A 21,729-nucleotide genomic window follows, 5' to 3' on the forward strand; every position below is an offset into this window, starting at 1 on the left:
TCTTCTCCACAAATAATCTTTTAAATATGTGCAGAACATGCAGGTTTGTTACATAGGTATATACGTGCCATGGTGGTTTGTTGCACCCATCAACCAGTCACCTACCTTAGGCATTTCTCCTAATGCTATCCCTCCCCTAGCCCTTCACCCTCTGACAGTCCCCCGGTGTGTGATATTCCACTCCCCGTGCCCATATGTTCTCATTGTTCAACTCCCACTTATGAGTGAGAACATGTGGTGTTTGGTTTTCTCTTCTTGTGATAGCTTGCTGAGAATGATGGTCACATTTTCTTTATCCAGTCTGTCATTGATGGGCATTTGGGTCAGTTCTAAGTCTTTGCTATTGTGAATAGTGCTGCAGTTAACATACGTGTGCATGTGTCTTTATAGTAGAATGTGTTATAATCCTTTGGGTATAAAACCAGTAATGGGATTGCTGGGTCAAATGGTATTTCTGGTTCTAGATCGTTGAGGAATCACCACACTGTCTTCCGCAATGGTTGAACTAATTTACACTCCAACCAACAATGTAAAAAGCGTTTTTATTTCTCCACATTCTCTCCAGCATCTGTTGTATCCTGACTTTTTAATGATCGCCATTCTAACTGGTGTGAGATGGTATCTCATTGTGGTTTTGATTTGCATTTCTCTAATGACCAGTGATGATGAGCTTTTTTTTGCATATGTTTGTTGGCTGCATAAATGTCTTCTTTTGAAAAATGTCTGTTCATATCCTTCACCCACTTTTTGATGTTTTTGTTTTCTTGTAAATTTGCTTAAGTTTCTTGTAGATTCTGGATATTAGATCTTTGTCAGATGGATAGATTGCAAAAATGTTCTCCTATTCTGTAGGTTGCCTGCTCAATCTGATGATAGTTTCTTTTGCTGTGCAGAAGCTCCTTAATTAGATCCCATTTGTCAATTTTAGCTTCTGTTGCCATTGCTTTTGGTGTTTTAGTCATGAAGTCTTTGCCCATGCCTATGTCCTGAATGGTATTGCCCAGGTTTTCTTCCAGGATTTTTATGGTTTTAGGTCTTACATTTAAGTCTTTAATCCATGTTGAGTTAATTTTTGTATAAGGTGTAGGAAGTGATCCAGTTTCAGTTTTCCACATATGGCTAGCCAGTTTTCCCAGCACCATTTATTAAATAGGGAATCCTTTTTCCATTTCTTGTTTTTGTCAGGTTTGTCAAAGACTAGATTGTAGTAGATGTGTGGCATTATATCTGAGGGATCTGTTCTGTTCCATTGGTCTATATCTCTGTTTTGGTACCAGTACCATGCTGTTTTGGTTACTGTAGCCTTGTAATATTGTTTGAAGCCAGGTAGCATGATGCCTCCACCTTTGTTCTTTTTGCTTAGGATTGTCTTGGCTAAATGGGCTCATTTTGTTCCACATGAAATTTAAAGTAGTTTTTTCTAATTCTGTGAAGAAAGTCAATGGTAGCTTGATACGGATAGTATTGAATCTATAAATTACTTTGGGTAGTATGGCCATTTTTACAGTATTGATTCTTGCTATCCATGAGCATGAAATGTTTTTCCACTTGTTTGTGTCCTCTCTTATTTCCTTGAGCAGTGGTTTGTACTTCTTCTTGAAGAGGTCCTTCACATCCCGTGTAAGTTGTATTCGTAGATATTTTATTTTCTTTTTAGCAATTGTGAATGAGCGCTTACTCATGATTTGGATATCTATTATTGGTATATTGGAATGCTTGTGATTTTTGCACATTGGTTTTGTATCCTGAGACTTTGCTAAAGTTGCTTATCAGGTTAAGAAAGTTTTGGGCTGAGAGATTGTAGGTGATCAAGAAAGGCCTTATAGTTTCACTTAAGTCTTGAAATCTGGTTATCCATCTGGCATATTAATTGTGAAATGTATTATAAGCAGAGGAAATGGCATAAACAAAGTTATAAACGAGCATCAAAATAGCCTGTTCTTTGCGGAAAATTGCAAACAATTTGTTATGGCTTCTGTTTAGGTATCAGGTTGCAGAGAGCTTTGTATACAAGCTAAAGGAATTTTGACTTTATCCTCTATGCCAGTAGATTTTAAAATCTGTATTCTAACTAGTCCTTTTCCATATAGGCTCTGCAGACCCTTAGAACCATCCCCAGAAAGAGAGAATAGTCTAATAAGTAGGGACCCTGTTTCCATCAGAGTAGCTCTGGTTTTGCCTGTTTTATATTGAAGTTCTTCGTTGGACTCTATTAGGAAAAAAAATTCACTGCTTTTAAGAGAGCTAGTAAAATTGTGAAACTACTGCAATGAGATATAAGAAGGCCTGAAAAGTTCTAACCAGGAGAAAAAGTATTTAAGATAGATTAAACACCATAATGAAATACAACATGCAGGGATCATGTCTTATTTTGGGCGGCTAACCTGACTGTCTATCCTTTCAGGTGTGGTTCCCAACAAAGGTCAGTTTCCCTTGGCTGTGGGAGCCCAGGAGTTGTTTCTGAGCACTGGTCCTATATGCCACTATGCTGAAGACCTGGCCCCCATGTTGAAGGTCATGGCAGGACCTGGGATCAAAAGGTATGTTCATTTATTTTTATTTCCCTGGACTCTTATCCTGACATTCATTCTCTCTTTGTTTATTAGTGTCATAGAGGTAGACTTTCAGTCCTCAAGCAAATAATTATTACAGGTTTTTATGAGAGAGCCTTTATATACTTATATAAGTGGATACCATGCTTCACAAATTGGAAAGATGCCATGTAAAAGTATTTTACTGAGAAAATACAAGGAGAGGCCTTATTTTTGGGAAGGAAACAGTGAATCTTTTTGTTTTTCATTTGTGAATTTGTGCGTAAGGACTACGTTCACTTTAAGTTCAGCCTTTCTGATTCTTCTGACATCTGTCACCATATACATACTTTCCAATCTCACCTAGGCATCAACGCTGCTTGGAAATTGGTTCCCTAGACAGCTCTTTTTAAATATATTTTCTATAGCAGTCATTTCAAATTATTTCCATTTCCAGCAAAACTCTGATCTTCTCCTTTCCTTTACCCTCAAGTAAATAATCCCACATTTTATCTCATAAAAAAATGCAATCTATATGTAACTTACTTCAGTTTCTTACCATCACATTTTTCTAGGTCTCCAGCTTTCATTCTTTCTCCTCTTAGAGTGGAGAAAATATCTTTCCATTTTGCTTTAGCATATAAGTAGTTTCAGTTATGCTCTTGATCTTATGTTCTCTTATTCTCTCAGATCTTTGTTCCATTACTTATCTCATCTTAGTATGACTTTAACCTCTCTCTCTCTGTCTCTCTCTCTCTCTCTCTCTCACACACACACACACACACACACACGTGCGCACCCTTCTCATTATTATTAAGCATCCTAAGTGTCTCTCATCTTAAAAAGAGACAACATTTTTTTAGCCCCTTATTCCCCTTAAGCCACTACTCTATGCCGCTTTTTGCCCCATTGCCAGATCCTTTGTGTGAATTATTTATACTCATTAACTCTAAATTCTCACATTGCCATCTCATAAATGAATTCACTACAAACTGGTTTTTACCACCAAAATTATTCTTGCCAAGGTCCCTGAATTTTTTTTTTGCATTTTTGCTAAAAATAATGACTGCTTCTCAATACTTACCATTCATTACCTCATTATAACTGGTGGCAATATTGATATTACTCCATCATTATTGAAACAAACTCTGCCCTTGGCTCTTGTGATTCAATCATTTTTAAAATTATTTTTAATTTTTGTGAGTACCTAACAGGTGTATATATTTTTGGGCTACATGAGATATTTTGAAGCAGTCATGTAATGCATAATAATCGCTTCATGGAAAATGGGGTAGGTATCCATCCCCTTAAGCATTTATCCTTTATGTTATGGACAATCCACCCTTTTGATATTGCTCCTTTTCCTTTCATCTGCCTTACTGGCTCTTCTTCCTTTGTTCATCTCTTATATATTGGTATTCTAGAAGGACCTGGTTTACTTATCTCTATTCTTTCTACTTACCCTCTCAGAATGACTCCATCTACCCTTGCCACTTCAACCATTTTCCATACACAGATGATGCCAAAATCTGCCTCTTCAGCTCACTTTTTTCACTTAAGCTAGAGGACTGTCTATTTACTACTACAGGAAGACTGGCCATTTCAGATAACTGAGACTCAATATATCTAAAACTGATATTATTTTTCTTTCAAGCTCCAGAAACCTGATCCACTACTTTGATTCTTACCCAATCCCAGTGACTGGATGACCAAAATCAACCCAGTTGCTAAAGCCTCATTTCCAATTTTTCTCAGTCATTACATCTAAGCAATGCTGAGTCATATTGAAATTACCTACTAATGATTTCTTACATCTTTACATATCTCTCCCTTACCATGGTTACAGTTCTAGTTCAGGCTATAATCATTTCTAGCATGAACTACTACCAAAACATTTTGACTTGTCACCACGTCTACAATTTTGATGCATTTCAAACCATTCTCTCCCTTGCAGCTCAAGTACATTTTTTAAATGCAAATCTAAATTCTAAAGGTATAATACTGTTTCTGGCACACAGTGCTCAGGGAAAAAAATACTTCATTAGAGCTGAAGCTCAGATGTCAGGATTGAACTATTAAGGATATCTAAATAATTTGTTGATGTCAGTTTCTTTTTAATCCTACACAGGTTAAAACTAGACACAAAGATACATTTAAAAGACTTAAAATGTTACTGGATGGAACATGATGGAGGCTCATTTTTAATGTCCAAAGTGGACCAAGATCTCATTATGACTCAGAAAAAGGTAATTTTAAATAAAATTTGTTTAGGAATTATTTTTAGTCAAAGAGATATCCTTCTGAGCCCTTTACTTCACTTACTGCCAAATATTTCTGTGTCAGCATACGGAATTAAGGTTTTCAGAACAGTTATACTAAGGAATTTTGGATGTAATTTTTCATGGTTATTTTAGATATTTTATTTTTTAGTAATGAAATGAGTACTTTGAAAATAAAGTATGATTAATCAAATAAATAAATTCCTCGGAGGTAACTGTCATTAATAATTTGGTATGTATCTATCCAGTGATTCTCCTATGCTAATGTGTAGATGTAAATTTTAGGTAATAGAGACAACATTATATATGCAATCATTTTAGCCTGAGCTTTATTTTAAAATACTTTTATAATCAGATGAAATAATAACACAAATTTGTCTTTTTAAAAGCAAGAGTTCATTTGGGAAAGAAGAATAATAAGGGGAACAGACCTACTGAATTTTAAAAGTAATTTTTAAACTACTATTTAATTTAATAATAATACAGCTTATTACGTGGAAACAGTGGAAGACAAAGAAGGCCCTTACATAATGGTAAAGGGATCAATTCAACAAGAAGAGCTAACTACCCTAAATATATATGCACCCAACACAGGAGCACCCAGATGCATAAAGCAAGTCCTTAGAGACCTACAAAGAGACAGACTCCCACACAATAATAATAGGAGACTTTAACACCCCACTGTCAACATTAGCTCAATGAGACAGAAATTTAACAAGGATATCCAGGAATTGAACTCAGCTTTGCACCAAGCAGACCTAATAGACATCTACAGAACTCTCCACCCCAAATCAACAGAATGTACATTCTTGTCAGCACCACACCACACCTATTCCAAAATTGACTACATAGTTGGATGTAAAGCACTCCTCAGCAAATGTAAAAGAACAGAAATTATAACAAACGGTCTCTCAGACCATAGTGCAAACAAACTAGAACTCAGGATTAAGAAACTCACTCAAAACCGCTTAACTACATGGAAACTGAACAACCTGCTCCTGAATGACTACTGGGTACATAATGAAATGAAGGCAGAAAAAAAGATGTTCTTTGAAACTAACGAGAACAAAGACACAACATACCAGAATCTCTGGGACACATTTAAAGCAGTGTGTAGAGGGAAATTTTTAGCACTAAATGCCACAAGAGAAAGCAGGAATGATCTAAAATTGGCACTCTAACATCACAATTAAAAGAACTAGAGAAGCAAGAGCAAACACATTCAAAAGCTAGCAGAAGGCAAGAAATAACTAAGATCAGAGAAGAACTGAAGGAGATAGAGACATAAAAAACCCTTCAAAAAATCAATGAATCCAGATGATGGTTTTTTGAAAAGATCGACAAAATTGAGAGACCGCTGGCAAGACTAATAAAGAAGGAAAGAGAGAAGAATCAAATAGACGCAATAAAAAATGATGAAGGGGATATCACCACCAATCCCACAGAAATACAAACTACCATCACAGAATACTATAAACATCTCTATGCAAATAAACTAGAAAATCTGGAAGAAATGGATAAATTCCTGGACACATACACCCTCCCAAGACTAAACCAGGAAGAAGTTGAATCTCTGAATAGACCAATAACAGGCTCTGAAATTGAGGCCATAATTAATAGCCTAGCAACCAAAGAAAGTCCAGGAGCAGACAGATTCACAGCCAAATTCTACCAGAGGTACAAGGAGGAGCTGGTACCATTCTTTCTGAAACTATTCCAATCAATAGAAAAAGAGGGAATCCTCCCTAACACATTTTATGAGGCCAGCATCATCCTGATACCAAAGCCTGGCAGAGACACAACCAAAAAAGAGAATTTTAGGCCAATATCCCTGATGAACATTGATGCAAAAATCCTAAATAAAATACTGTCAAACCAAATCAAGCAACACATCAAAAAGCTTATCCACCATCATCAAGTGGGCTTCATCCCTGGGATGCAAGGCTGGTTCAACATACACAAATCAATAAACGTAATCCAGCATATAAACAGAACCAAAGACAAAAACCACATGATTATCTCAATAGATGCAGAAAAGGCCTTTGACAAAATTTAACAACACTTCAAGCTAAAAGCTCTCAATAAATTAGGTACTGATGGGACGTAGCTCAAAATAATAAGAGCTATCTATGACAAACCCACAGCCAATATCATACTGAATGGGCAAAAACTGGAAGCATTCCCTTTGAAAACTGGCACAAGACAGCGATGCTGTCTCTCACCACTCCTATGCAACATAGTGTTGGAAGTTCTGGTCAGGGAAATCAGGCAGGAGAAGGAAATAAAGGGTATTCAATTAGAAAAGAGGAAGTCAAATTGTCCCTGTTTGCTGATGACATGATTGTATATCTAGAAAACCCCATCTTCTCAGCCCCAAATCTCCTTAAGCTGAGAAGCAACTTCAGCAAAGACTCAGGATACAAAATCAATGTGCAAAAATCACAAGCATTCTTATACACCAGTAACAGAAACAGAGAACTAAATCATGAGTGAACTCCCATTCACAATTGCTTCAAAGAGAATAAAATACCTGGGAATCCAACTTACAAGGTATGTGAAGGACCTCTTCAAGGAGAACTACAAATTACTGCTCAACGAAATAAAAGAGGATACAAACAAATGGAAGAACATTCCATGCTCATGGATAGGAGGAATCAATATCATGAAAATGGTCATACTGCCCAAGGTAATTTACAGATTCAATGCCATCCCCGTCAAGCTACCAATGACTTTCTTCACAGAATTGGAAAAAGCTACTTTAAAGTTCATATGGAACCAAAAAAGAGCCCACATTGCCAAGTCAATCTTAAACCAAAAGAACAAAGCTGGAGGCATCATGCTACCTGACTTCAAACTATACTGGAAGACTACAGTAACCAAAACAGCATGGTACTGGTACCAAAACAGAGATATAGCCCAATGGAACAGAACGGAGCCCTCAGAAATAATGCCACACATCTACAGCTATCTGATCTTTGACAAACCTGACAAAAACAAGAAATGGGGAAACAATTCCCTATTTAACAAATGGTGCAGGGAAAACTAGCTAGCCATATGTAGAAAGCTGAAACTGGATCCCTTCCTTACACCTTATACAAAAATTAATTCAAGATGGATTAAAGACTTAAATGTTAGACCTAAAACCATAAAAAACGTAGAAGAAAACCTAGGCAATACCATTCAGGACATAGGCATGGGCAAGGACTTCATGTCTAAAACACCAAAAGCAATGGCAACAAAAGCCAAAATTGACAAATGGGATCTAATTAAACTCAAGAGCTTCTGCACAGCAAAAGAAACTACCATCAGGGTGAACAGGCAACCTACAGAATGGGAGAAAATTTTTGCAATCTACTCATCTGACAAAGGGCTAACATCCAGAATCTACAATGAACTCAAACAAATTTACAAGAAAAAAACAAACAACCCCATCAAAAAGTGGGCAAAGGATATGAACAGACACTTCTCAAAAGAAGACATTTATGCAGCCAAAAGACACATGAAAAAATACTCATCATCACTGGCCATCAGAGAAATGCAAATCAAAACCACAATGAGATACCATCTCACACCAGTTAGAATGGCAATCATTAAAAAGTCAGGAAACAACAGGTGCTGGAGAGGATGTGGAGAAATAGGAACACTTTTACACTGTTGGTGGGACTGTAAACTAGTTCAACCATTGTGGAAGTTAGTGTGGTGATTCCTCAGGGATCTAGAACTAGAAATACCATTTGACCCAGCCATCCCATTAGTGGGTATATACCCATAAAGACACATGCTATTCACAATAGCAAAGATTTGGAAGCAACCCAAATGTCCAACAATGATAGACTGGATTAAGAAAATGTGGCACATATACACCATGGAATACTATGCAGCCATAAAAAACGATGAGTTCATGTCCTTTGTAGGGACATGGATGAAGCTGGAAACCATTATTCTCAGCAAACTATCACAAGGACAGAAAACCAAATACCGCATGTTTTCACTCATAGGTGGGAATTGTACAATGAGAACACTTGGACACAGGAAGGGGAACATCACACACCGGGGCCTGTTGTGGGGTGGAGGGAGTGGGGAGGGATAGCATTAGGAGATATACCTAATGTGAATAATGAGTTAATGGGTGCAGCACACCAACATGGCACATGTATACATATGTAACAAACCTGCATGTTGTGCACATGTTCCCTAAGACTTAAAGTATAATAATAAAAAAAAAGACATGTAAAACTAGAAGAAACTTGATTGTGGTAAAAGATGGCTTTTATATTCTATCTTTGTTTTCTGCCACCATGAAAAAATGCCTGTGACTCAATAACTTATAAAGAATAAAAATTTATTTCTCACACACCTGAAGACAGGAAAGTCCAAGATCAAGGTTCTGGCAGGTTCAGTGTCTGGTGAGGGCCATCTTGCTGCCTTCTCCAGAGGGGAGAAACATGGCAGAAGGGTGGAAGAGACAGCTGCTAAGGCTGCATAAAGCCTTTTTAAAAATGGCTGTAATGGCATTAACTAGGGCAGCCCTCATGGCCTAATCACTTCTTTAGGGCCCCCCTCTTAATAATAATGCATTGGCAACACCTGAATTTTGGAGGCGATCTATTCAAACCATAGGTCAGGACATCCAGGCCATCCTGGCTAACACGGTGAAATCCCGTCTCTACTAAACAAAATACAAAAAATTAGCCGGGCGCGGTGGCGGGCGCCTGTAGTCCCAGCTACTCGGGAGGCTGAGGCAGGAGAATGGCGTCAACCCGGGAGGCGGAGCTTGCAGTGAGCGAAGATCGCACCACTGCACTCCAGCCTGGGCGACAGAGTGAGACTCCGTTAAAAAACAAAAAAACAAAAAAAAATAGCATAAGTGGATACATTACTGTGTTACTAGATTTAAAAATCATGTTATAAAATTATACGTTATTTTTAAATCTATAGGGAAAATGTAATTCATATAAAAACTCAGTGGATTTTTAAATTTCTTTTTGTAATGCTTAATGAGGATAAAAGAAAAGTGAGATCTTCATAAGTTATAAGCCCAGAAACAGAATTTCTTCCTATATTAATTTTTACGTGTATTAAGATAGCTTCACATATCTGAATTAATAATATCTAAATGAAAGAAATCATAGAAAATACTGTCAATAAAAATGATAGAGGATTATTAACAGGCTATAACCTATTATAAGACAAATACCACCAGGGACATAGGTAAAGGAGAAAGGTAAATTATAAAAGAAGTTATATAAGTGAACAATAAAAACACAAGAAATGTTAAGACTTATAAGTAATTAAAGGAAAAACTATAGAAAAATTAAGGTACTATACCTTCGTTGCTTGGGTTGATAAACCATAGAATGCTAGTTCCAAAGCAAATTGGTACTTTCCTGGGGAGCTGGAGGATAAATGCAAAATTATGAAGCCAGGAGCAGGAGGAAAAAAGGAAAAAAGTAAGTGAATGGAAGTAAATTACTTACATTGAACTTTTAGTCCATATAATTTGATCTCACAGTAGAATTACCTCCCTTCCTGTTCTGTAGCTTAAGCAAAAATTTTAATAACTTAATGTACAGACTCTTCATTACCAAATTCTCTAGCCAATTTAATATTCTGACCCCAAACCCTTCCCTTTACGATATTAAAACCATATTTTTGCTGGCCTGAAATTCATGTGTATGAAAAGCCAATTTTCCTAAATGGGTTTTTTCACTGTTGATACTAATCAAGAGTCTCACTGTTATTGAAAATTTCTCTGCAGTGTCAGAAGTGACAATGTTGCAGACCTCATCACCTGTTGGCATCAGGTAGCAGGGAGAGCTATCACAGAATAGTTTAGTTTGAAATAATAGTTTAAAATAGTCACATGCTAAAAAAGAGACAGATTGAAATACATGTGAATTCATTTAGGAGTTTCATTTCATATTGGATAATTTTAGAACAGGCTCTAGTGAAGATTGGTGTATGGAGTACAAGGATCTATACTACTGTTGTATGCTTTACAAGTTGGTTCCATAAGAGAAATTTTATAACCTAAAAATTTTTCCAGAAAGCATTTTATAAAATTCAGATGTCTATTTCTGATTAAAAATTAATTTTTTCCATACTATGTTCTTTTTATATTATCTGCATGAAATCCAGGGCAATCTCTTTAAAATATAAAGTTAGATAAGCATGCTGACCATCACCATTATTATTTATAGAAAGTATGCCAAAGAGAAATTAGAAATAAGAGGTATGACTATGAAAAAAAGACAAATCAATAATTATTTATAGATTAAGATATGAGTATATTCTTGTAAAACTCAAGGAGTGCTATTTTAAAACTCTTAGAATAAATGAGTTCAACCTAAAATAGGATGTACGATGAAAATGAGAAAAACCATAGCTAACATATCAGCAATAACCAGATAAAAAGTAGAATGAGGAAAACAGAGAAGACAAACAGAAAATCCTACAAAATGCCTACAGACTCTAAAAATAAGGTTGTAGAACCTACCAGAGAAAAATTACAGAACTTTACTAAGAGTCCTAAAATGAGTTTTGAATAAAAAAAGAAACTTAGTTTTATAGCTTGAGTTGTTGGTGGATAGATCCCATAGCCTATATAATCCCTGTCACTGGGATTACAAATATCATTCCATTTTATAAAGTTCCTAGGCACACTCCAAAATTCCATCACAGTGATAAATGCATTTCTGAAACACCAACAGGCCTGCTGTTCTATAATCTGTCATTGCATAAATTAATTTATGTCTCTTTGTTTCTGTATATTTTCTGAAAAGGAGGAAGTGGAGGAACATGAGAATGAGTGATGTGTGTATCTGAGGAGGGAGGAGGTAAATAGAGAAAGACATTATTACATCATTGGAGGTGGGGTAAGGATGTGTGCCACCTCCACCATTCCCAAGCTATTGTCAGAAAAATACCATGTTTTAGGACAGGATGGCTATATTTTATAGCAACTAAAATCAAATTAGCAACTTTTATTATGGAAGTTGAGAAAATGCTGTTAAGGTTCTCCTGTCAGAATAAATAGCCAAGAAGAAATGAAAACTTTTGACTCAGGAGAATAAAAATATTAAGGATTTAGTATTCCAGAATTTTAATATGGCATAATACATTTAAATATTTCTCTAAAGTTAATAACTTTATATAGCAATTTGAACTTTATCCACTTTCAGGTTCAATATAAAGAGCGAGCTTTTTTGATTTTGTAGCAGAAACTCAATAGTTGCTAACTGATGTTGGTCTGTAATTCTTTCTAAGTCAGAATAAAAGGAAAGGAGTTAGGACATCAAACTTTGTGGGGGATATTTTATAATCCAGGTCTTTTTATCATTTCTATATTTCCTAGCAACACCTTACTTTTACCTATTTTGTAGAAAAATATGCCAAGGCCTTGTGTGCTGTTGGATTTTTTTATTAGCAGATTTTATTTTTAGAACAGTTATATATTTACCAAAAGATTGAGCAGATAGTACAGTGTCCATGGGTAGCCCCTCTTTCTTTCACTAGTAGGGTACATGTTTCATGACTGATGAAACAATATTGATATATTATTAACTAAACTCCATAGTTTACATTAGTGTTTATATTGTACAGTTTTACAGCATTTGACAAATGCATAATGCCATGTAACTATCATTACAATATCATACAGAATAGTAGTTTTTACCACTCAAAAAACTTCTGTGCATCACTTATTTATTCATACATTCTCTCCACTCCTACTGGAAACCACAGATTTTTTACTGTCTTTATACTTTTGCCTTTCCCCTAATATCATATATTTAGAATCTAAATTATGTAACCGTTTTATACTTGCTTCTTTCACATTGAAATACGCATTTAAGTTCCCTCCATGTCTTTTCATGGCTTGGTAACTCTTTTTATCTCGAATAATATTTCATTTTAAGGACGTGCCACCATTTTTTACCTATTTACCTAGTAAAGGACATCTTGGTTGTTTCAAAATATTGTTATCTTTGAACAAAAGCTGTTATAATCATTTATGTGCACCTTTTCCATAGACATGTTTTCTATTCAATTAGGTAGTACCAAGGAACACAATATACTTTGCTTTGTTAGAAATCTTGAGATTGTCTTCCAAAGTGGCTTTGTTATGGTACTCCAGAGAAGCAGAATAAATTCCTTCTGCTTCTCTGGAGTACCCTAATTTTAGTACCCTTACACACACACATACATACGCACACACACACACACCTTCACACACACATATATATATATACACATATATAATATATAATGACTAATACAAATGAAAGTTTGTACCCTCTGACCAATATAGCTTTATTTCATCCCCTTACCCCACCCCAATTCCTGGCAACTACGATTCTACTCTCTACTTCTAGGAATTTGACTTTTTTAGATTACATAAATAAATGATATTATAAAACATTTGTTTTTCTGTGTCTGGTTTATTTCACTTAACATAATGCCCTTCAGGTCCATCTATATTGTTGAAAATTGCAAAATTTTCTATACTTTTAAGGCTGAATAATATTCCAGTGCATGTATATACAGCATTTTCTTTATCCATCCATCAACACACACTTAGGATGTTTTCATATCTTAGCAATTATAAATAATACTGCAGAGAACATGGGATTGCAGTTACTTCTTAGAGATCCTGATTTGAATTACTTCAAATATATTACTAGAAGTAGCATTGCTGGATCATATGGTAGTTCTATTTTTAATGTTTTGAATGGCTGTACAAATTTACATTTCTACCACAGTGTACAAGGTTTCCCTTTTCTCCCTGTCCTCACCAACACTTACCTTTAAAAAAAATAATAGCTATGCTATTGGGTGGGAGGTGACATCTCATCTTGGCTTTGGTGTGCATTCACCTGATGATTAGTGTTGTTGATTTTGTTTTTCATATACCTAGGGGCCAGTTGCATGTCTCCTTTGAAGAAATGTCTATTCAGGTTGTTTGCCAATTTTTCAATTAAGTTATTTGTTTCTGATAAGTTCTATGAATTCCTTGTATATTTTGAATATTAATCCTATATCAAATATATGTTTTACAAATGTTTTATCCCATTCAGTAGGTTGCCTTTGTATTTTATATTGTTTTCTTTGTGTGAAAATACTTTTTAGTTTGCTCTAAACCAATTCGTCTATTTTTGCTTTATTAGCCTGTGCTTTCGGAGATACATGCAAAAAACAATTGCCAAAACCAATGTCACGGAGCTTTTTCTCTCTATTTTCCTCTAGGAATTTCACAGTCAAGTCTTATATTTATTGTACTTTATTTTTTATTATTTTAGATTGAAAGGGTACTTGTGCATGTTGTTAAATGGATATATTGTGTAATGGTGAAGTTTGGGCTTCTAGTATACCAGTCATGCAAACAGTGAACATTTTATCCCACAGGTAATTTTTCAGCCCTCATCTACCTCCCACCCTTCCATATTTTTGAGTTGCCAGTGTCAATTATTTCTGCCTACTTGTCCAAGTGTATCCATTGTTTAGTTCCACTTATAAGTGAGAAACAGACTTTCTGTTTCTGAGTTGTTTAACTTAGGATAATGGCCTCAAGCTAAATCCACGTGGTTGCAAAGGGCATGCTTTCATTTTTTATGGCCGTATAGTATTCTGTGGTGTTTATATATCACATTTCTTTATCCAGTCAACCATTGATAAAAACTTAGGTTTATTCCATGACTGCTATTGTAAATAGTGTTGCAATAAACACAACACACAAGTTTAGGTGTCTTTTTGATATAATAATTTTTTTCTTTTGGTTAGATAGTCAGGAGTGGAAATGCAGTGCTGAATGGTAGCTTTATTTTGGTTCTTTGAGAAACCTCCATACTGTTTTCCACAGAAATTTTACTACTTTACAATATGCCAACAGTGTATAAGCATTCCTTTTTTTCTGCATTCTCACCAACAACTGTTATTTTTTACCTTAAAAAATAGCCATTCTGACTGGTGTAAGATGGTATCTCATTGTGGTTTTAATTTACATTTCTCTGATGACTAGTGATGTTGAGCACCTTTTCATAATTTTTTTTTGTAGCCAATTGCATGTCTTATTTTAAGAAATGTCTGTTCATGTTTTTTTGCTCACTTTTTAATAGGGTTTTTTTGTTGATTTGGTTTCTTGTAGACTGTGGATATTAGACCATTTTCAGAGGCATAATTTGCAAATATTTTCTTCTCTTCTGTAGTTTGTCTTTTTGCTCTGTTGATTATTTCCTTTGCTGTACAGAAGCTAAAATAGTTTATGTTCCATTTGTGTACTTTTGTTTTCATTGCATTTGCTTTTGAGGTCTTAGTCATAAATTTTTTCCCTCAATGTCAGAAGTTTTTTCTATTTTTTTTTCTTAGGATTTTTCTTGTTTGAGGTCTTACACTTAAGTCATAAATGAAACTTGAGTTCATTTTTGTATATGGTGAGAGAGAGGGGTCCAGTTTCATTATTCTGAATATGGCTAGCCAATTTTGCCAGAACTCTTTATTGCTATTCAGTAAAGCAATATTTCATATCCTTTCTTCACTGTTTATTTTTGTCAACTTTGTCAAAGTTCAGTTTTTTATAGGTATGTGGCTTTATTTCTTGGTTCTCTATTTGGTTCCATTCTATGTCTCCATTTTTTTACCATTACCATACAGTCTTTGTTACTGTAGTTTTTTAGTATATTTTGAAGTCAGATAATGTGGGGCCTCTTTTTTCTTTTTATGAAAAATTTATTTGGCTCCTCAGGCTCTTTTTTTGTTATATATGTATTCTAGGATTTTTTTTCTAATTCTGTGAAAAATTATATTTGTAATGATAGGAGTTATGTTTAGTCTGTAGATTGCTCTTGGCAGTATGGTCGTTTTAACTAGTGATACTTCCAGTCCATGAGCATAAGATCTTTTTCTGTTTCTGGCATCTATGATTTATTATATCAGTGTTTTGTATTTCTCCTTATAGTGATCTTTAACCTCCTTGGTTAATCATATTCCTAGTATTTTATTTTTGTAAATGGCTAGTGTAAATGGGATGGAATTTTTTATTTGTTTCTTAGGTTTAATGCTATTGGTGTATCGAAATGCTACTGACTTTATTTACATTGATTTGGTATCCTGAAACTTTACCAAAATTGTTTATCAAATATAGGAATTTTATGTAAAGTCTAGGTTTTCTAGATATGTCATCAGCAAGCAGAGATAACACGACTACTTCTTTTTAAATTTGGATCCCTTTCCTCTGGCTAGAACTGCCACTACTATGTTGAATAGGAGTGGTGAGAGTGGAGATCCTTGTCTTTTTTCAGTTCTTGTTTTTTTTTTTTTTTGTTTGTTTGTTTGTTTTTTTGGCAAAACTATTTCCTTTTATTCTGTGGAACGTCACTAACGTAAATAGACATGTGCATGATTTATGTTAATTTATACACGATGAGAATTAAGGCTGAAAATGACATCCGGGGAAACTCCTACTATTAGTTTCAGATCTTCTGGGCAGGGGCTGACTCTTGGCTGCCTTATACTTCCTAACTCCCAGTGGGCCTGAATAGACACTGGCCAGATTTTCAAAATAGCTTCTTGAAGATGGATGATGATCTGTTTAGAATAATCCATTCACCTGTTCTGTTTCAGGGTCCAAATCAGTATCATAAAAACAGGGCTGGGTGGGGAGTCCATTGTGCTCATCGTTCCTACTAAAGGGTACAGAAAACCAGCCCCGATGCTGGCATGGATGTCGCGAATGGGCAGAAAGAATCCTGTAGGGACACCTTTTCGCTCTGGGTTGTGAGACAAGGACAAGTGTGTTTTGGCCATGCAGATGGGGAGATTCCCAAAGCCCTGCTTTGTGTAGACTTCAGCTTTGTGTTGAGCTTTGAGGAGTGATTCAATGTTGTCTGCTCCATAGATCTTCTGTGCAATGATCCTGATTTTATCCTCAACTGGGAGCTTGAGGTCATAAAGGAGTTGGAAGCTGCTGGGTGCTTGTCCTGCTCTCTGGACAGCCTGAGCCAGGGCTAAGGTACCCTTGCCCCCTTCTGCCAGTGAGTGCACTTCACGGCATCAAAAGCCCTCTGTTCTCTGGAAAGGCAGCCGATGAGGTCCAGCTCAGTCTCTGTATCTGTCTTGAATGCATTCACGGCCACTACTACTGGAATTCCAAACATTCTGGCATTTTCAGTTTGTTTCTTCAAGTTACTGAAGCCTTTTTCAACCAGCTCCAGGTTCTCCTCTATGTAAGCCTTGGGAAGAGGCATTCCAGCAGTGACCATAGGGCCACCCCTGTGCATCTTTAGAGCGCTGACAGTGGCAACAAGCACCACCACGTGAGGGTGGAGACCAGAATACTGGGATTTGATGTTAAAAAACTTTTCTATTCCAATGTCTGCTCCAAATCCCGCCTCCGTCACTACAAACCCTTCTGGGCCAACAAGCTAGAGTGTGATCCGGTCTGCAATGATAGAGGAATTGCCGTGTGTGATGTTGGCAAATGGGCCTGCATGGACAAACACTGGAGTGCCCTCCAATCTCTGCATGAGATTGGGCTTGATTGTGTCCTTCATAAGCACTATCAATGCACCACTCACCCCCAGATCTTCAGCACTGACGGGCTCTCCTTTCTTACTGGATGCCACCACCATTTTGCCCAGTCTCTCTCTCCTGTCTTCTAGAGAAGTGGTGAGAGCCAGGACAGCCATAATTTCACTGGCCACAGAGATATCAAAGTGGACCGTCTGTGTGTGACTTTTCTTCGTTGGAGCCTGTCCAATCGTGATCTTCCTCAGGAATCTATCATTGGTATTCAACACTCTTTGCCAAGCTATGGTTTCTGGATCAATGTCCAATCTTGCAAATCTGTTTATCTCTTCATCTGTCAGTGTGGTAGAGTCAGTCTTGTCAATGCCTAGTCTGTTTAACCTTTGTATGTGGATATCAGAGAACTTTCTCACTCCATTTACTGATGGCACCAAATGAGTAAAGATAGCCTTGTCTGTCTGGGTCAGTTCATGAAATAGCTGAGCATCAATAGCCGCAGCAACAAGGTTATTAGATACAGTGATGGCATGGATGTCACCTGTGAGGTGGAGATTAAACTCTTCCATAGGAATGACCTGGGAGTAGCCGCCTCCTGCAGCACCACCTTTTATTCCAAAGGTGGGGCCCTGAGAAGGCTGTCGCACACACATAAAAAAGTTCTGGGAGAGATGGGCAAGAAGGGCTTGCACCAGCCCGATTGTAGTCGTGCTTTTCCCTTCTCCCAGGGGTGTTGGAGTTATTCAAGTCACACCTGATATTTCCCATCAGGTTGGTGCTTCAGGCGTTCTAGTGCTGACAGCAGAACTTTGGCCTTTGTTTCACCATATAATTCTACCTCTTCAGACAGCAGACCAATTCCTCAAGCCAGCTTACCAATGGGCTTCGGTTTACAAGATCGTGATATATCAATGTCACTTCGAACAGGTGTCTTGAGGTTAAGGTTGTTATACTGAATCATCCACTTTCCTGGCTTAAATTTCTCCAGGAAACGCTTGGCACTCTCTACAGTGCTCTGCATGAGCATTGCAACCGTCATGAGCCCTAAGCCACCAGGAACGGGCCTCGTCGTATGCCACATCACCCACAACTTTTCTCCCATTTGTTTTTTTTTTATCATCTGGGACATAATTGATTCCACAGTTGATGACTATTGCCAGGTTTGATCCATTCCCCTTTGACCATTTCAGGCCGACCAGTTGCAACCACCAGGATGTCGCCTTTATTTACCTCCTCATCCAGATTGGCAGTCTTGGAGTGGCAGGTGGTCACTGTGGCATTGTTCCACAGAAGCAAGTCACGCATCGGGGCCCTGACTATTTTACTGCACCCAACCACCACAGCATGCCTTCTGGCAATCTGCACCCCTGTCTCTTTCATGAGTTCCAAGCATCCTTTAGGCATACAAGGAATGAAACAGTCATTTAGGTCACCTCTAGCAAGTTTCCCAGCACTGATGCTAGTCAATCCATCCACATCCTTTTCAGGTGCAATAGCATTGATCACTCCTTCAGTGTATTGTCTGAATCTAGAGATAGCTGCGCTACGAACCCGTGTACAGTAGAGTCTTCATTCAAAGATATGATGTACTTGATCACCTCAGATTCTGTGGTTGTTCTTGGTAACTTAATGTCAGTGGCTTTCGTCCCAATCTCTTCAGCAGCCTTCAGCTTCACATTATATAAAGATTGGAATCATCTCTGTTGCCAACCTGTAATATTGCCAGGCCTGGTGTGAAACCAGGTACTTGTCCTTCAACTGAGTGACTTGATTCTTCAGTCTCGCCCTTATTTGTGCGGAGATCTCCTCCTGTTCAGGATTTCTGCTGGTGCCATGGCCTTTATTAGTCTGCTGCCCACGATGGACACCACCAATATCCTGTTCAGTTCTTAGGAGGAATGCTTTAACCTTATCCTCATTCAGTATGATGTTGGCTATGGGTTTGTCATAGATGGCTTTTATTAATTTGAGGTATGTATATTAAATGCCTAGTTGGTTGTGAAGAAATGTTGGATTTTATCAAGTCGTTTTTCTTCATCAATTGAGATGATCATGTAGTGTTTGTTTTTTATTCTGTTTATGTGGTTAATTACATTATTGATTTGCATATGTTGAACCATCCTTGAATCTCTGGGATCAAACCCACATGGCTTGATGTACTGTTTGTTTAAATTTGCTAATATTTTATTGTGGATTTATGCATCAATATGCACCAGGTATGTTAGCTTGTAAGGTTTTTTTTATTCTTTCCTTGCATAATATTTGTATCAGGTGATACTGCTTTCATAGAATGAGTTAGAGAGGAATTGTTCTTCCTTGATTTTTGGCATAATTTAAGTAAGATTGGGACAAGTTTTTTGTATGTCTGGTAAAATCCAGCTGTGAATCAATCTGGTCCTGGGCCATTTTTGTTGGATATTTTGTATTACAGATTCAAATTCATTACTTGTTATTGGCCTGTTTAGGATTTCCATTTCTTTCTGGTTCAATCTTGGGAGGTTGTATGTGTCCAGGAAGTATCCATGTTTTCTAGGTTTTCTAGTTTGTGTTCATAATAGTCTCTGATGATCTTTTCTGTTTCTGTGATATTGGTTGTAATGTCAACACTATCATTTCTGATTGTATTTATTTGAGTCAGCTGTCTTCTCAATTAATCTAGTTGGTGGTCTATCAATTTTGTCTATCCTTTCAAAGAACAAACTTTTCATTTTAGTGATTGTATAATTATTTTAATCTTAATTTCATTTAGTGCTGCTTTGGTGTTTGTTATTTCTTTTATTCTGCTAGCTTTAGGTTTAGTTTTTTTTTTTTTTTTTTCTTTTCTTGTTTTTCTAATTCCTTGAAGTGGAGCATTAGGTTGTTAGTTGGGGATTTTTCTCTCTTTTGGATGAGGGCATTTAATGCCATGATTTTTCCTCTTAATACTGCTATTGTTGCATCCCAGGAGTTTTGGTATGTTGTGTCTCCATTTTTGTGTTTCAAAAATATTATTTTATTTCTGCCTTAATTTCATTGTTTACCCAAAAGTCATGCAGGAGCAAGTTATTTAGTTCCCATGTATTTGTGTTGTTTTGAGAGTTCCTCTTCATATCGATTTCTACATTTATCCCACTGTGGTCCAATTAGATACTTGATATAATTATTATTTTTTCAAGTGTATTGAGCCTTGCTATATGGCCAAGCATGTAGTTAATTTGGGAGAATGTTCTATATGCAGATAAGTAAATGTATATTCTGTCATTTACATAACATTGTCAAATGTTGTGTAAATATCTATGCGGTTCATTTGGTCTGGGTCCAATTTAAGTCCAGAGTTTATTGATTTCCTGCCTTCGTGATCTGTCTAGTATTGTCAGTGAGTTATTTACGTTTCCCACTATTTTTGTATTGCTTTCTATTTTCTTAGGTCTAGTCATATTTGTTTTATGAATTTGGTCTGCCAGTGTTGGGTGCATATATATTTAGGATAGTTATATTTCTCATTATATAATGCCCTTCTTTGTTTTTTGTTTACTTTTGTTTGTTTAAAGAGTAGCTCAGTTTTCTGTTCCATTTGCATGATACATCTTCTTCCCCCTTTTGCTTTTTGTCTGTAACCATTAGGTGGGTGTCTTAGGCAGCAGTTAGTTGGGTCTTGCTTTTTCATCCAATATGCCAGCCTATATCTTTTAAGTGCAGTATTTAGGCCATTTACATTCAATGTTAGTACTGATACATGAGGTTCTGTTTCTGTCACACTGATGTTAGCTATATGCTTTGTAGTCTCAATCATGTAACTGCCAGATAAGATCTGTGAGTTTTGCTCATGTGCACACGTGACATGTGCTTTTATGATGTCAGTGTCATTTTTTTGTTTCCATATTTAGTACTTCTATGAACATTTCTTGTAGGGCTGGTTCAATGATGAATTCCCTTAGCATTTGCTTATCTGGGAAGTACTTTACGTTTTTTCATTTATAAAGCTTAATTGGCAGGATATAAACTTCTTTACTGGCATTTTTTTTTTCTTCACAGAGGCTAAAAACAGGCTCTCAATCTCTACTGGCTTGTTAGGTTTCTGCTGAGAAGTCCACTGTTAGACTAGTGGGATTTCCGTCATAGGTAATTTGATGATTCTCTGTAGCTGCTTTTTTTTTTCTTTTTTTATTTATTATTATACTTTAAGTTCGAGGGTACATGTGCACAATGTGCAGGTTTGTTACATATGTACACATGTGCCTTGTTGGGGTGCTGCACCCATTAACTCGTCATTTACATTAGGTATATCTCCTAATCTATCCCTCCCCCTTCCCCCCACCCCACAACAGGCCCCGATGTGTGATGTTCCCCTTCCTGTGTCCATGTGTTCTCATTGTTCAATTCCCACCTATGAGTGAGAACATGTGGTGTTTGGTTTTCTCTTT

General features: G+C 36.6%; 1 protein-coding gene and 1 pseudogene across 3 annotated transcripts in view; one reads left to right on the top strand and one right to left on the bottom strand.

The window, feature by feature from the left end:
- Positions 1-21,729, top strand: part of FAAH2 (fatty acid amide hydrolase 2) — a 399,339-nt gene that overhangs the window by 269,874 nt on the left and 107,736 nt on the right. For all 3 annotated transcript variants that reach the window (XM_054676505.2, XM_063804045.1, XM_054676504.2), the window contains 2 exons: positions 2,405-2,540; positions 4,660-4,777. In XM_054676505.2, coding sequence (XP_054532480.1) covers positions 2,405-2,540; positions 4,660-4,777 — 254 coding nt within the window. The remainder of the gene's footprint in view (positions 1-2,404; positions 2,541-4,659; positions 4,778-21,729) is intronic.
- LOC104003911 (C-1-tetrahydrofolate synthase, cytoplasmic-like) lies at positions 16,202-19,197 on the bottom strand (annotated as a pseudogene).

The sequence above is a fragment of the Pan troglodytes genome, chromosome X (genome assembly GCF_028858775.2).
Source record: "Pan troglodytes isolate AG18354 chromosome X, NHGRI_mPanTro3-v2.0_pri, whole genome shotgun sequence".
In the NCBI taxonomy this organism is placed as follows: domain Eukaryota; kingdom Metazoa; phylum Chordata; class Mammalia; order Primates; family Hominidae; genus Pan; species Pan troglodytes.